Consider the following 16413-nt stretch of genomic DNA (forward strand, 5'->3'; position numbering starts at 1 on the left):
CTTGCGACGTTTATAAATATTTAAAATATTTTATATTTTGTATACTATTGTTTTTGTGGGGTGGGAAGGGAACCAGTGGCAATTAAATGTCACTTTATAAACAAGGTGTTATTTTATATATATATATATATATAAAAAAATCCTTGTGTATATACCATATATCTATACCCATACATATATCTATGTGAAGCAACAGGATTGTGTGTGTGGTCACTGTGTCTGCTTTGCTCACAGAACTGCTGGTAATCAGGAACTGGTCTGCTGTAGAATCCGGATAAACTAACAGCCAGGGGAAAAACGGAAACACAGAAGCCTTTCACCAGGATGAGTAAAATTTATTTTAAGTGACCTCAATACTAGGAAAGTCTTGCACTGGAAATGTGCATTGCTGAGATATGTTTTGGTAAAGGGAGGAAGCAGTGTGTGAAAAGAGAGGCTGAGTTACTGACAGTCAGTAAAAACTCAGTTTTCTTCTTCCCATTGTTAGGAGGATGCAGGTATTTAAAAAAAAAAAAAACTGTTTACTTTAGCCTCTCTCCTCCTAGTAACCTGAGCCCCCATCACCATGCCCACCCAATGAACTAAATATTGAAATTAGAATTTTAGGGTAGCATAGCATTTAGGAAGGGATTTGAAATAAGTAGCTTGATCTATTTCCTTCAAGCAGCAGTGTTCCTAGCTGAAATTTATTCTTGTGAAACACTTACCAACTCCCTGAATTGCTAAGCAGTACATTTCAGCAGTTTCATTGTAATTTATGCGGGCAATGTTAATAACTTATCATTACTAATAGAGGCAATACTTTGCTTTGAGACTATTCTTCCTAAAGCTGAGCTATACTAGACTGCAGTGAAAAAACAGTTGTAGCAGTATCACATAGAGGAATTCAAGATAAAATGTACAATTAACTGTGCATGCTGGTGACAGCTGAGGAGGGTGGGAGTTGATGTTTTAACTCAGGTAATTAAGCAGGAGACAGCAATGCAATGTTCTTGCATTCAGATGCCATTTGACAACTTGCTAACTCTGGTTAAGGAGTATATAGGTATGGGGGAAAAAAATCCCAAAACTGTACTGAGAAACTGCAACTACTTTCTGTTTCTTCTTTCCTTCCAAGCTACATAATACAGTGATCTCTGCTGTCTGTAGAACGGTTCTCCAGCAGCCTGATCACAAGTCCAAGATGCCTGGTAAGGTAGGCAACAGGAGATGCCTCTGAGCCTTCACCCCAAAATGAACACAAATGCTTAGGTTTAGTTACTCCCAAGCCTTTCCTTTCACATGGCCCTAATGGTGCAGGCAGGACAAAGGTACTACGGAATTTACAGTCTGGAGCCTTTCAATAAAACAACACGGTGGCTTACAGCCATATCATACTTTATGTACTAATCTATGTCTACCCTGATTACTTTAGGAAGTAATTTAAAGATAAGAGAAGGCTGACTTCCTATCTAGAGCAGGCTCTTTGCTGCACATGGCTTTCTGCAACACCTTTCTTGCATCCAGCTTCAATTTTTGCAGTAGCTCAGTGGCATTTCCTACAAATTCTACCTGTTTCCTATAAGTTCCACCTGAGCTGGCTCAGCACCCCTTGAACAGTTTTTCACAGCATCCAGTGGTTTCTTCCATTTAGACAGCTAGATAATACTAGGCTTATATATTAACAACCAGCAGGAGACAAGAGGCTTTCCAAGGCTTAGCTTGGGAAATGGAGATGCACAAAAAAAAGCCAGAACACTGTACCAGGGCTTTGGTGGAGGGCAAGTCAAGGAGGGTTCACAGTGTGGCTTTTCCTCCCCTTGCATACCAGGCTGAAAGGAGGCAGGACTTGGGGGCAGTGGGCACACCCAGACAAGTGCAGCCTTTGGGCTGACCTTGCACTGTTGGCAGCAACACCTCCTTAGCTACAGGCTTTATGGTTTGCTCCCAGTGCCCGAGTACAGGGCCAAAACAAACACTAAGTGCAGCTTGGTTAAGATCCTCCTCATTCTGAGGGTGCTAGGCAGTGTTTGCTGCCTTTCCCCTTCAGTAAAAACCAGTACCTCTCTTCTGTCCCGGAGGAGTTCCTTGAGAAGGTTAAGGTTGTATCTTGCCATGTACAGTAGTATGAACTGCCTGCATACAGTCCTGCAGGTGCAACTGCCTTCCACCCATACACAGGACCTCTACAGGGGAAGAAATTGTGGAAGACAGTTGCAGCTTTTCCTGTTGGCAAACACCTAATTAGCTAGCAGAGTTAGTCTTCCTGGAATAAACTGGACCATCCACCAAGCAGGAAGCAGAAATTATGTCTGCTCAGCCTCAGCCTGATTAGATCAGTCCTTTGTTCCCATTCCTCAGATGGGCCTGCTACTAAGCCTTATTCTGATGATCACTGAAAACAAGTTCATTCTAATACTTGGTCAGGTCAGACTAGGAAAAAAACAGACTTGTTCCCCATTTTGGTTGCTCCATCATGCAAGGATGTCATAATAAATGGATGGTTTTTTGGTCTGGTCACGGAACTGCTCCAGCTTTAGGCCAATCCTCAGAAGAACAGCTTCATCCCACCATTTTGCCATGACCTGAGAGAAGATGAGAAGCAGAAGGATGAATGAAAAAAATGGCACATACAGATGTTCTTGAAAGCCTTGGCGACAATTTTCCTCAACAACCTCAGAAGATGTTTTCTCCTTTTACCCCAGTAAGCACGGCATCACTGTATTTGGGATAAAGGCAGCTGTGTGACTTTCAGTTGCAAGACATAAATCTTTCCTTTACATGAGACCTGTTTCAAGGGGAAAGGATATAAAGAAGTTACAGAAATGAGAAATAAGAGAGGAAAGTGTAGTGACCAATACTGAGTATTGATGCAAGTAGACAGGGAGACGGAGAAATCTTTCTCAAAGATACCTCTTCCATTTAGGAATGAAGCAAATCACCTCCAAATTAAAGCTTTTATTTCCACTACCTGACAGCTCCTCAAGTGAGCTGTGAGGAACAGCAGGGACCTGGTTGTGAGGCTTCAGGACAAAGCCAGCTGGGAATTTTGTGCCCCAGCATTCACAAAGAGGAAATACTCACCTGGAAGCTAATCGGAAGCCCAGCAGTAGAATATCCAATGGGCACCACAAGGCCCGGAATCCCAGTGAAGTTACCAAGCTGCATGAACCTAGGGGGAAAAAGCTGTCATCAGTATTCCTGGGGACAGCAGCAAATTCATCCTTTTTTGGTAGAGGCAGCTATGATTAATCTCTCCAGCCTTACAGTCTGAAGTTCTTTTCCAGCTGTTCCCAAACTTCTGTTTCTGTAGTGCAAGTAGCACTTTCCTTACCTCATGGACCGGACTGTGAAGGACATATCACTGCTTCCAGTCAAGAGGTCAGACTCATGAATTCTTGGGGCAGTGCAAGGAACAGCTGTGGAGGAATCACAAAATGACTGAACTTGAAAAGGACTTTAGGAAATCATCTTGTCTAACCTTTGGCTCAGGAATGGTCAGCTAGTGCAGGTTGCTGGTGACCATGTCCAAATAGCTTTTGAATATTCCTAAGGATGAAGATCCCACAGGCTCTCTGGGCAACCTGATGCAGTGCCATGGATACAACCAGTAAGTCTAGAAATATACAGCAGTCTTTCTAATCAGGCTGCATTATCTTTTAAGGGTGCAAGGCACAGCAAAGTGCACAAAAGTCATACTCTTAAAATTGAGGAGGGCAAGTGCCTTTTAACTGTTCTTGAAGGCACTACACAGCTGTTGAGGACTGGCTCTTTAGCCAAGAGTGCCAATACCTGGTGTAAGGATACAGTTCACGGTGCTGAAGATCTCTTGCAAAAATCTCATGCTCCGACTTCTCTGTCGATTTGCCTGCAAGCAGAGAGAATACTGTCTGATGGATCCTCTTGGCTCACAAAAGTCATGTTTGATGGTGGCAGACTGCCCATCAGCATCTCTACCTTTGCAAAAGACACCGTTCCCGCAATTTGGAATCAGAGTGCAGGACAGTGGCATGTCCTCTGTGGTGACCTACCATCCCACATGCTCTCACAGCAGAGAACAGCTGGGCAACATCTTCCCATGGGTAAGGGGAGGCTAACAGAAGCCCCTGTCCCACCTTTACAGTTTCACTAAATGCTTCCCTTCAGCCTTCACCCCAGTATGTTCCTTACCGTAATATAATCCAGAGCTGTGAACTGGGAAGCCAAGGCCAGGCTAGCCCGAGTTTCCAAATTCTGAAATTAAAAAAAAAACTGATCAAAGCTCTGTTTGCAGGAAACTGAACTGTGACAGCCCAGGAGCTCTCTTCCAGATCTGCTCTTCTGTACCAGTAGTCATCCAACAGGTAGCTTGTCACAGAAGCAGCAGGAGGGCCTCAGGTTTCTCACTGACATGACATTTTTTCTGTATCAGCCAGAACAGCTACTGACACTGCTCCAAGCTGCTGCTACTTACCATTTCATGGAAATGTTTATTGAAGTCAGGTTGCAGGAAGTCCCTCATCTCACTGAGAATGCAGATCACGTGTGCCACTTGTGCTTCCTCCATCTCTGGAAGAGAGATTTCAACCACACTGGCTCCCAAACTCTGCAGGTGCTTCACCGCTGTGTATAAGACAGATAAAGCACAGACAAGCATCCCTGAATTCACCAGACTTTACAGAAAGGCTGCAAATCCCCAACCCCTGCAGAATGAGAAGCCCCATATGCCACCACAGGGCAAGCATCTTCAGTGCACTGCGTGGCATGTGCAGCTTGGCAGCTGCTTCCCCTAGGGCAATGCTTTCAACCTAACTACATCACAGTAGTCCAACAGGGCAGGGGCTGGCAGACAGGTCATTAACTTACCTGCTGTATTTTAGGCAAATTCACCTCATCCTAGTAGCCTCTCAGTTAAGCCAAAGAGTAAAAGGACTGACACTGTTTCCCTGAGCATTTCACAGTGTTCTATCAGCATGAAGTGATTATTTAGCATCAAGAAATTCCCATTCAAAGCCTCTTCTAAACCATAATGGTAAAGGAACCAGGAAATACTAAAGAGACCAGGTAAATAATACAGGGCCACTAAACCTTGATACACTTTAACAAGGCTGAACACCAAGACTTTGGAAAAAGTGAATCTTCTTTAGTCTGAAAAGAATCTTCTTTCTTGTGATCCCAACTTCTTCATAAACACCCAAGCTTGCCTGTGGTCCATCTCTTCTAAGAAAACTCTATAAATGTAGAAGTGTGTCTATGGAAATCAGGAGGGTGGAGAAAATCCAGACAAAGCAGGAATACAGTGAACTATCTCAGCTCCAATGCAACTACCCTACCAGGTATTGTAGAAGCTTTCTCTCCTGCCCCAAGTACTCACCAGAGTCAATTTTACTTAGTCTAAACTCTAACAAAGGCATCCTAAAGGCACCACTTGGCTGATTTCAAGGAAATACCAGACAACTGGATATATCACAAAGACCTAGCACTGTATTACTACTGAGCATTATGTTGTTAAACAAGGTCTTTCCTTAAAAGTCTTTTACATTAAATCTTGCAGAGTATTACCAAGCACAGATCTGTCTTTATACACACAGAGGCTGAGTACACTGGACTGCATTCTTCCATTGTAATCTGACAAGCCTACAACTGCTGAGCTTTTTAACCCTCAGCAGTCAGGAGGTTTTCCCTAATACAAAGTTACTGCTGTTAATCCAGTCAGACCCCTTCAAGCAACTGCCTTTAAGGACTTCAGGCAAGAGCTATTTAATGCATACATAAGAGGATCACAAAGTGACACCATAATATCAAACACAGTAAGAGACTTACAGAATTTCCCTCTTTACCTTTCTCACAGACAGACAGGACTTCAGCATCACATGCCTAAAAAATAAAAGGAAACAACTTTAGTAACTGCTCTCCTCCTCTTGGTGAGCACACTCACCAGGACTTCAGTCCTCATGGTGCTTTCCTTGTTCCTGTCCCTAACAGCAATGAAACACAATCCTACAGAAATTAGGTCACATGCTGCAAGAGAACAGTTTGCAGGTCACACCCTTAATGAAAAGGAAAGGTCAGCTTTTCCAGAGCAGAGAATATTCCTCATCTGCACTGTGCCAGAGCCAGTAAGAGACTTTTTTGTACCTCCAGGAAGAAATTCTGATCACACTTTTGGGGCTGCATTACAATTTTCAAGCAGTACTGCCTTGGAAGCCCAGTTTCTACATTGGAATAACAAAATAATACTTAGCAGCTACAGCACTGTCACCAAGTGGATACACTCTTTTCCCTCATTTGATTTTAAACTAACTGCCTTTTGTTATCAGTTCAGAAGCATTGCTTCCCATAGAATCAGCAGTAGTCATTACCTTTCCTCGTGCCTCCAACAGACTGTTACTCAAAAGGCTGCCTTAGGAAAAAATATCTCCATGTTGATGTTTTCACACAGGCTGTATTAGCTTCCAACTACAGGACTAAATATAAGAAGCTTTAATGATGACAGGCAAGGGAACAATGAATGCACTGGGCTCCTTTAAAGTCTTTCTTTGCAAAGCAGCAGAAAGATACAGAAAAACCAGGCACCTTAAAAAATGTCCAGTCCACTCCCAGTTTTAAGCCTTTCAGGTCGGGAGCACACATATCAGATAGGGTTGCTTTGGGCTGTTTTAGTCCTGCAGGAAACAAAGAAGAGTTCCTCCTTTTATTCTCGGATGCCTCTAGGAAGGGAGAGCATCTGGTTTCAGGGAGGGAGAGGGCTCACCTACCATATGGGTAGAGCACATCTGGTTCAGCAAGGATACTGTAAACAATGGCTGCATCTGCCACTGATGTACAGATTGGGCCTGTAAGAGACCAGTTATAAAAAAAGTGACAAGAGGTAAACAGTAGCTTCCTCCCCAGGTCTTTCCTAGGCAGAGATTGCCTCCCCTGTGAGAGCAGCACACAATAAGGTCCCTGAAGTAGCGCAGAAGTCCTCTTACCTACGCTGACTGTGGAGTAGGAGAGTGGCAAGCTGCCATGACAACTGATGCGCCCAAATGTACCTGGTGAACAAGAAATGGGACTTAGGTATCAGCAGTCACTAGGAAGAGCGACTACATGGCTCTGGTGCACCCAGGATAAACAACAAACCCTGCCAGTCACTTTTATGTCTGCTGTTTTAGAGCCCAGTCTCTCATCCTTCAGTGACCTGTTCTGCTGACCCCAATCTATCTCATCAGTAAAATATATGAATAGTGAAATTGGTTTCCCCCAATAGGAATTATTGCAGGGACATATTAGAATATTTGTATTTAAATATGCAAAAGCAGCATTTGTGGTGTGGAGGATGGAGAAGCAGGAATAGGATTATCAACAGCAAGGAGACAGCACCCCCTGGGAGGTCTCACCCACTTCACTGGTGAGACTTCATGCCTAACACCAGCTGTCTTCTGCAAGCACTCATATCACCTTTCTGACCAGTTGCATTTTGTCATCATCATGATCATCCTTGGATGAATCAAGATTAGTTGAGTTGACCACATGTGAAGGATGGAAAGAGAGTAGTGGCTGAATATCTGGTCTTGGATGAAAGGTAGAAAGGAAAAGCAGCAGGCATATTTTGTTTAGTATGTGATGTAAGTAAGTTAGGATTTTTGAACATCTGTTCAACAGAAAGTAGAGAATGCTTCCATGCTACCAGTCTAACCCTCATGACTCTCAGGGTGTTATATTTCATAGTTTCTCTAGTCAAATTTCACTTCACAGGAGTGTCTGACTTGTTTGTGGCATTCTATCTGGAACAGCAAACAAGACAAGCACACACCCCTCAATGATTAAAGGGCTCTACCTTTCAGCCCCACCACACCACAGAACGAAGCAGGAATCCTCACAGAGCCTCCTCCATCTGTGCCAATAGCCACAGGGCAGAGACCTACAAAAAACCCACACATTGGCCTGTGATCAGAGACACATCATGCTGCCCTGTCCATTCTACCAGTAGTTGTATCCAAGACAGCACACAGAGCTCTCTTGTTTAGGTAGAGGTTCCCTTCAGCTACTAAACCCAACTCCCCCATAAAAACGAAATGTCTGGCTCAGGACCTTCCTCCCACCAACTCCACTGAGGACCACCTACCTGCTGCTACAGCTGCTGCTGACCCACTGGAGCTCCCACCTGTGAAGTGGTTAGGATTGTAGGGATTCCTAGGGATCTTGTGGTACCTGAAGCAGACAAAGACTGTTTAACATTTTCTTAGGAGGACTGTGTGCACTACAGGGTAGGAAAAGATCCAGAAACACAGCTCAGGGATTCTGATCTCTTGGTTAGGAGATGCCATTTAATCTCAGAAAGTACCATGTCCCTAGAAAACAGGATGCAAAAAAGACTTCTGCCTCAGAGTCCAATCTCCTGTGAGCATAAGCTGCCCACCCAAAAGAGGCCCAAAGCAAGAGAAAAGGTGCCACTTCAGCTCTTCTGTTGGCAATGGCACCATGCCATTACTGCCTGCCACAGTGCATGATGCAATTCCAAAAGGTGGAGCAATTGGTGGCCAACAATCCTTACAGACAAGTAAGTCAGCTCTGCCCTTTATTCCCAAGAAGCAGCTCCCAACATCTCCAGCCTGACCACAGCCCTAGCCAGCAGGGCCCTGCCAAGCCACTGGGTAACCAGCTGCCCTCCCATGGTGAGGGAATGCTGGCACACTGTTGCAGCTGATGGGGAGCCCTAGTTCCACCCAGCTGCACCTGCACCAAGTGTGGCATTACACAAGGCTTATAAAGGCCATGAGCACCACTGCTCTGGAACTGAGTTCTCAGCTTGGCTACAGCTGGAGAATTCACCATAGTAAAGCAAATTCAGTGAACTTGTTTTAGCTAGGAACAACTATGTTCTTCTGAATGTTCTAGGCCTTCAGCCATCACTGAGGTTGAGCATTACATGACTATTTGTTTTCTGTCACAGCTTCTGTCTACAACTCATCCTATAAACATTCACACCTCCAGGCCTTGTAAGGCCCGACAAACCAAGTTCCTCTCTCAGCAGACAACACTTGGAGCCTCTCCCTCCTTCAGTTTCAGAAGCCTTCAGGCTTCCACAGCTACTCTAACCCTCAAATCTACAGTACTAGGTTTTCATACCCCCAGGGTTCTGTCATGCTTCCCCTAATTTTTGTACCCTTCCCTGTGAGTTCTGGACAATCATAGGTATTTCTAGACTGGGAGAAGAGAGAGGAAAGGGATTTTTACCTATTAGGGTTGCATCCAGTTGTTCCAGTCCCTAGTTCATGCATGTTTGAGACCCCAATAATGATAGCCCCAGCCTCTCGCAGCTTCTTGGCCACAGTAGCGTCTTCTGTTTCTGGCTGTGTCCCAAGATACACTGTTCCCACTCGGTGATGGTAAGGTACCTTAGCAAGAAAACACATAATTATTCATTCTAAAACCCTGGCAAAGGAGCACATGCACACTCAACATCATGACAGATCCCAGATATTAGGATCCATGGAAGTAAGCAATGGCTAGGGTGCACCACTCTTCAACTTGACCTTGTTGGCCTCTGTCAGGAGGCGACACTTAACCCTTCAATATTTGGTCCTTCTGTGTGGAGAAGTCCTTTTCACACCATGATACAGAAGAACAGAAACATGTAGATGGTCAAAGCCTGCCTCCCTGCAGCAATGCAATTGCTATGCCCAGAGGCTGAAGATCACCTTGGCCCCACAGCACACAGCTCTGTGTTCCTTTTTTCCATGGACAGAGCTACAACATTTCAGATCTGTAAGCTTTGAAACCTGGCATCAAGATTAGCTGGATGCCAAAATAACAGATTTTATTTTCAGGGTATGTTAAGTACTCTTTACTTCGAGGCAGCAACAGAAGAATCTGTACATAAACAGGACTTCCACCATAGGGGTAGGTCTCTGCAGAGCCTACAACAGCCTGATGGCACTGCATTTACTGTTAGCTGTTGTTAGGCCAAAGGTAAAAATCTTTGTCAGTAGGGATTTTCAAAGTAACTTGTGTATTTCTGGCATGTGTATTTTAAGGTAAGGAGAGAGGGATGCTTTGCCAGTGGAGCAGAGTCAGTGCCTGAGAAATACAGACAGTTACACCCACTGTACAGATGCTTTTATACATTCTCATTTCAACATAAGAGATTGTTTCCCACACCCACCCTCTACTCTGCATGGATTAAAGAGATCAAGATATGGAACATGTTTGCTGTACGCAAGATCTGTTTTCACCTTGCAAAACTTGTTAATCCTACTCACTACAAACTCATATATAACCCCTCATTACAAACATATTCTCAAGCTGCTGCTGAGAAGTTGGTCTTAAAACCTTACCACAGTGTGTTGTCCAGGTTAACCACCTGCAGCAGGAACTGGCAGCTAGACAAAAAAACTCACCACTTTGAACTCTTCTTTCAGGCACACTGGGATGCCATCCAGACAAGACAGGGTACACTTATTCCTGTAACGAGTAGTGGAGGCCTCAGCCATCTGCACAGAGAAAAATAAAAAGCATAAAGCATATGTTATATATATTTAGCTGAGCTGAAGGTCATCACCAGTACTGGAATGGATATAAAATATGGCTTTCTTGGCCAGTCTATCAAAGTTTCCTTCTTCCACCATAAGCTAGTGGGAAACTACAACTTGGAACCATCTACACTAATGGATGCCATATAAGCACAGAAGTCCTATTATAAACAGTCAGCCAGCAGGAAATAGATTGCTTTAATGCTACCTCTCTTTGCATGAAGGAAAGCAAACTTGTTTGTACTCCTCTAAACAAAGAAGAAGGAAAAATGTACTTATTTTTCTGTGCCTATTGGCCCTTCTAATGGATGCTACTGCCCTTGGGGTGGCAGAGGCCCATTTCCTACCAGAGGCAGACATTACCAGCATTATTTGCTCCTGATCCCATTGCACTATGGCTCTGAGTGGTGGCGTGGATTTGTCGCAGTCCTCCAACATGGCAATGATGTTCTTGGCTACCTGGGATGGCGTCAGCTTCCCACTCCTACGGGACAGAAGTTGGGAGTTTGTTACAGGACCTCCCCTCGCCACATCCACTCGCAGGTTTTGTCTCCCATGCAGCAAGATAGCAGCTGTCACAGCTTTAAGCAAGAATTAGGTAAGAATCTCTGTGTGGTGATGATCTGAACACTGTTGACACCATCAAGACAGAAGATTCTTTTCCTTAAGGGGAGAATTTGCCTACACAGAATGCTCCTTAGAGGAGAAAAAGTTAGGAGAGTTACCCAAATATTCCTGAACCACCAGACAGACAAACAGGGACAAACAGCTAAAAGCTACATTGAGAGTCGCAAGCTCCTGAAAGCTTGGAAGCTATAGAACTCCCAGTATAATGAGCTAAGACCAAGAGGTCAGACTCCTTTATGCAGGCCTCCTATTACAGAGAAGAGGCTCCCAGCAGTACTGTCATACCCTACCTTTAATAAACCTTCCCTCCCTCCTGGCAAAGGCTGTGTTACACCACATATGCATCATCTCTGGCTGACACAAAAGCCTTTTGGCCAAGATGCACCTGTAACACCAGACTGCAGTGTCAGCCCTTTGTTCCAATACCACAGCCTGCAGGCAGAAGTGGCCTTTGAGGAACAAATTATAGGAGTGCAGGAATATTTATCTAAGGGTTCCACATCTGACATGTCTCCCAGAGGCAGCTAGGACTACCAGGCAGCCAACAGTTCATGGAACCCCAGAGTCAGGGGGTTGTTTTCAGCTCTTTCCAAACAGGACACATTTACTAGGTGAAAGCAAGCGTCATGCTCAGAGAAACACAAGGAGCTGGGGAACCAGGGGATTCATCAGAGACCCACAGTATTCACAACTCGCATAATCCAAGTCAACCTTCATCTACTTGTCACTCATGTTTGAGCAAACAAGATATGTAGAAACCTCTCTCAGACAATACTGACAATAAGCCAAAGAAAATGGCATTTAAATATCCTTGTAGGGCTTGTAAAGTTGTGCCGGCTCTCCCAGCTGACTTTCCTTTGTCATTCTACTAATGGGAAAGAATAGCATGAAGTGATGATTAACAATGGCACCTCAAGGACAATGCTAACAGATGCCTGAGAGCCTGTAGAACAGTGGCAGCCCACAGCAGAGGAACATGCGGGTCGGGTTGTTTCCAGATCACCATTTCACCTACCGGTAGCATTCCAGATAGTCTTTGATCCCTTTGAAGCTAAACCCATTCCTAGCAGAATCAGACCTGCAAAAGAAAGGATTAGAAAGGGCAACTGTGAGCCACCAAAGCCAGGTTTGTTTAGGCCTGTAGACTTCAGCATCACTGTCCAATGCAGATTTGGGCATCACTCACAGCAAACCATGTGGATTGCCAGCCCCTGAACTGCAGTTCACACTCTGTCAGACTCCTTGCACACAAGCCAGGCAGCAGGTACACTACAGATGCCACAGAAATAATGGATCAGTTTTGACAGTATGTTCTAGTTTCTTCATATTTTTACTGAAACAGACCAGTCATTAAACTGTTCAAAATGTATTCCAGATTTACATTTGCTATTCACCACTGCAACATTAAGCCTAGCTGGAGTATACTTGTGAACCTACTCTGTCAAAAGTTCAATCCAGAGACAGCCAACAGCAGACTTGGGTGTGTAGTGCAGGAGTGAGAAAAGGCACCATGCAGCACACACAAAGATACACAAAAGCAAACTGCTTCAACACCAAGTCAATGGCTCTAGCACATAAGCAGTAGACCATTTCTCATCACTAATCAAGTTAATTTGTTGTGCATCATTTTCTTTAAAGCCTGGTGTTCTCTTTGAGATTCCCTGCAGGCTAGAAACAGCACTCCTGTAAAGTAACTTAGAGGAATCCATTTACTGACTAGCCAAACACTAAGTCTACCTGTTCTAATAGTGCAACCAGAGCCCTGGTAAGGACAGAATTCGGTCTCTCCCCAGTAGGCAGACTCCATTAAGCTTTTCCCTTTCAGATGGCTTATAATTATTGGTGATTTACAAGTTAGAAAAGGCAAGATGACTGACAGCACTATTTGTTCTGTGAAATGGCTGGGCATGGAAACAAGAATTCAATCTAAATTGCTGACAATGACAACTTCCCACTAACGTAACACTGCCAGCACGTGTGTTCTTCCACTTCTCTCTTATATGTCACATACTGACCTTTCATCTGTCAGCTGCTTGATAACATCTGAAGGGCTTTTAGCCTCAGACTTGTCTTCTGTAATCCCCGCAGCAACCTCCGGGATAAACGTGGGATCTTCATGAATGTCAAGGGAACGCATAAGTGAGAAGTTGTTCATTCTGAATAAGAGAAAGTCACTGCTGGAGTTTTCAACCTCGACAATGACTAATTTTTCAGACTGTTCAGAAGGAACCTTACCCAAGAACATTTTGTCTTAGCAGTCTGCTTTCACAGCAGGGAGTTGCAACAGTTACAAGCTAATATCTCTCACATATTTCCTAAAGGCAGCATCAAATCTATTCTGCCTGCTTAACAAAGCCTCCTGCCTCTTGACATAAGGCCAGCCGCTGTAAACCTGAGCTGGGAAACAAACGGTGGAAGTTTTTGATTTACTTTAATTAGACCTCCCATACACACACCAAACAAGACAGGAACGGAGAGGAAAATAAAAGGAGAACGCAGTGTAAGCCATACATTCAACCATTAATCGTGTTAAAACAAGCACCTCGTCAGACTTTTCCATGATCTGCTTCAACATAGTTTGTTGGCAATCAGATACAATGGGGATTGCAGCATAAATCCATTGCTTGGACCACATAAAGTCAGGAAATCAAAACCCTGTCACAGATATCCAGGAATGATCTGTGGTATAAGTGCAGAGACACTTGCCTGGGTTTGATTGGCTCACAAAGCCCACATCCCAAATCAAATTCAGGGGTGACACAGTTCTCAGTGTCCTGGGATCTGCACAGGTGGCCCTTCAAATGATGAGCAAACCATACGAAAAAAGCATGAAGAGGTTCCTGAACCTCTTACCCAAGTGTCTCCTACTGCAATGCATACTTGAAATTGGTTTCTGAACAAAAACACGCATGAGAGAGAGAAAGAAAAAAGGTTGACCTAAAATAGAGAACATAATTAAAAAGAACTTACCAAAACCTCTGAACTTTGTCTGGCCTCACTTTCCCACTACTGCTATTCTTTTAACCCTATCACTATAAGCACATCCACCAGCTTTGAAAAAAAAAATTGTCCTTTAACAAAAGATCAAAGGCAAAGAGACATAAAGGCAAACAAAGGGAGAAAAGAAAAGCTGGTGAATACAATTTCTATGCACCTGCATGAGTGTGAAAAAAGGTTAATTTCTTCTCATAGAGACCCACACAAATGACAGTAGTAAAAAAAAAAAAATCTAGCAAACACCTATGAAATAATATTACTCTCCAAATAAATTATGCAACTTTTCTCTTTAAAAAACTACAATTTCAGATAACCTACAAGCAGCGTGCAGTGCAAGTACCTTAAACCTTAAAAAAGAAATAAAAGAAACTAGGAGTGGGAGAAATGCCCCCCCCCCCCTTACCTCATTAAGAACGGCAGTAAGCAGATCTGCCCAAAAGCCTAGGAAAAAAGCAAGCAGAAATGTTGGTTTGCAGCAACTTTGACCTGAACATCTTCTTTTACTAGACAAAGAATGACGAATATGCTCACAATTGCTGCAGGCTCAGAGCACCCTAGAGAGCAAGCAATGCTATGCACTAAAGAAACAGCACAAACACTCGTATTTTACACCACAAAAAAAGGCCTGAAATGCTTTTCCCCCAACTCTCATATTTTATATAATTATAAAAAGAGTATTCTTCCAATTCTTCTGCCTTTGTCTTTCCCTGACTCAGATAGAAAGCCTGCATCTGCAACACTGTTAGGAAGCATCTATACAGCTCCCATCTGTTATTTTCTTCATGTTCCACAGACTATGCAAACACTGGATAAGGTAGGAGCTTATTATTTTATTTACTGTTAGGACCTTTCCCATCTCTCAACCAGCTCCCACAGTAAAATGAGTCAGCTTGGAAAAGTGTGAAAAAATTTAGAGACTCTGTGGTAGCAGACAGCTGAAAATACTCCTTCAATACCCTGACTCCCAGTGTAGCAGCATCAGCAGTCCCAAAGAGACCAGCCTTGTTCCAGCCTGTCTTAATATCTTAACAATGGACTTCAGAAACATGTGAGAGGTACAAATACAGTACAAGTCTGAGACAAGGCTCACACTGCTAGTCCCACCAAGTGACATGTTACCTCACACATTGCATAAGAATTACAGCACCTTTTTGTAAACACGTGGCTCCTGATCGACATCTAATCTAACACAGCACAATCCCGTAGGAAATTGAGAATCTCACAGCCCCCTTCCAAGGGAGATGTAGGGAAAGGAAAGGAACCCCTCGCTATGCACCAGAAGCAACCACAAAGCAAAAGATAACAAAGTACTCTGGTTGTTACATCTTGCCAGAAAGCCACTCCTAAGGTATTCTCACAAATAAACACAGCTCATCAAGCTGTTTCATTCCAGGCCCAGCCGGACACCAAGCTTTGTTTCAGGCGACACAAGGGAAAAGAAACTTCTGTGCCTACCTCGCTCAAAGGGAAAAGGCCAAGCAACAGCAGCAGTAATCAAACTCAGCTGCTTCCAGCAGAAGCTGGTGCGAGGTGGGCAGTGCCCAGGGGATGCAGGCTTTTGTCCCCCATGCACGCTTACAGCGAGCGGTCCCACTGCCACAGCGGGATCAGCCCGCAGGCTTCCAAACAGAGCCCACCCGAGAGGAGCACCAGTGGCGCACCTGCCTTCAGCACCCTGCTGGAGACCCTCTCAGAGGGCTGAAGGACCCAAATCCTTCCAAGGAAAGCTTCCAGCAGCTATATTTCGAGTCTGATGTCAGCTTTGGGCTCTCCACACCCGGGGGTCCCGGGGGAACCCCAGAGCACGCAGAGAGCCACAACCTCCCCGCCGAGCCCCGCTCCCTCCGGATCCTCCCGCCCTGTTCCCCCCGCGCAGCCCCGGGTTCCACCGCCCCGTCTGCCGGCCCGCACTCACCGTGTTGGCCACATGGACGAAGAGGCGCAGTCCGGCGCCGGACAGCCTCGGAGCCCACTGCGAAGAGAAGGCGAGAAGTGAGGTGAGCGCTGGCCTCGCCACCCCGCGCCCGCCGCCCCCCGCCCGGCCCGGCGCTCACAGTGTCCCGGGGCGGGCCCGGCGGCCCGGCCTGGCGCGGCCCCCGACGGTGCAGCACGGCCGCCGCACTGCCCGTGTGCCGCCGCACGCAGCACAGGTAGGCGGCGGCGGCCACGGGCAGCAGCGACAGGAGCAGCAGCAGCAAGGGCGCCATCGCGGAACCCCCTTCCCAGAGAGCCCTCCCGTCGTCGGGGCGGTGCTGCGGCTGGCCCCGCCCGTAGCCGGCCGCGTTCGGCGGGAGCGGAGCGGCGCTGGGGGTGA

At 45.2% G+C, this 16413-nt stretch overlaps 1 protein-coding gene across 1 annotated transcript; it reads right to left on the reverse strand.

The window, feature by feature from the left end:
• Positions 1-183: 183 nt before the first annotated feature.
• LOC134058264 (uncharacterized) lies at positions 184-16306 on the reverse strand. The gene is made up of 20 exons (XM_062515497.1): positions 16154-16306; positions 16015-16071; positions 14503-14540; positions 13118-13258; positions 12118-12180; positions 10839-10959; positions 10344-10436; positions 9181-9341; positions 8069-8154; positions 7781-7864; positions 6933-6995; positions 6717-6794; positions 6535-6623; positions 5799-5835; positions 4433-4581; positions 4150-4212; positions 3772-3847; positions 3314-3398; positions 3064-3151; positions 184-2564 (listed from the first exon to the last, which is right to left on the reverse strand). Exons 1-20 carry the CDS (start codon positions 16304-16306, stop codon positions 2454-2456), a joined length of 1836 nt encoding a protein of 611 aa, XP_062371481.1. The 3' UTR covers positions 184-2453.
• Positions 16307-16413: the final 107 nt, after the last annotated feature.

Source organism: Cinclus cinclus, chromosome 2, assembly GCF_963662255.1.
Source record: "Cinclus cinclus chromosome 2, bCinCin1.1, whole genome shotgun sequence".
Classification (NCBI taxonomy): Eukaryota; Metazoa; Chordata; class Aves; order Passeriformes; family Cinclidae; genus Cinclus; species Cinclus cinclus.

Excerpts from the sequence above, each read along its gene's own strand:
- LOC134058264 (XM_062515497.1), bottom strand. The coding sequence starts at position 16,306 with ATGGCGCCCTTGCTGCTGCTGCTCCTGTCGCTGCTGCCCGTGGCCGCC. Across the intron at positions 10,960-12,117 it reads GACTATCTGGAATGCTACCG|GAGTGGGAAGCTGACGCCAT; the intron begins GTAGGTGAAATG and ends TCTGTCCCGTAG. Across the intron at positions 3,152-3,313 it reads TTCACAGTCCGGTCCATGAG|GTTCATGCAGCTTGGTAACT; the intron begins GTAAGGAAAGTG and ends TTTTCCCCCTAG.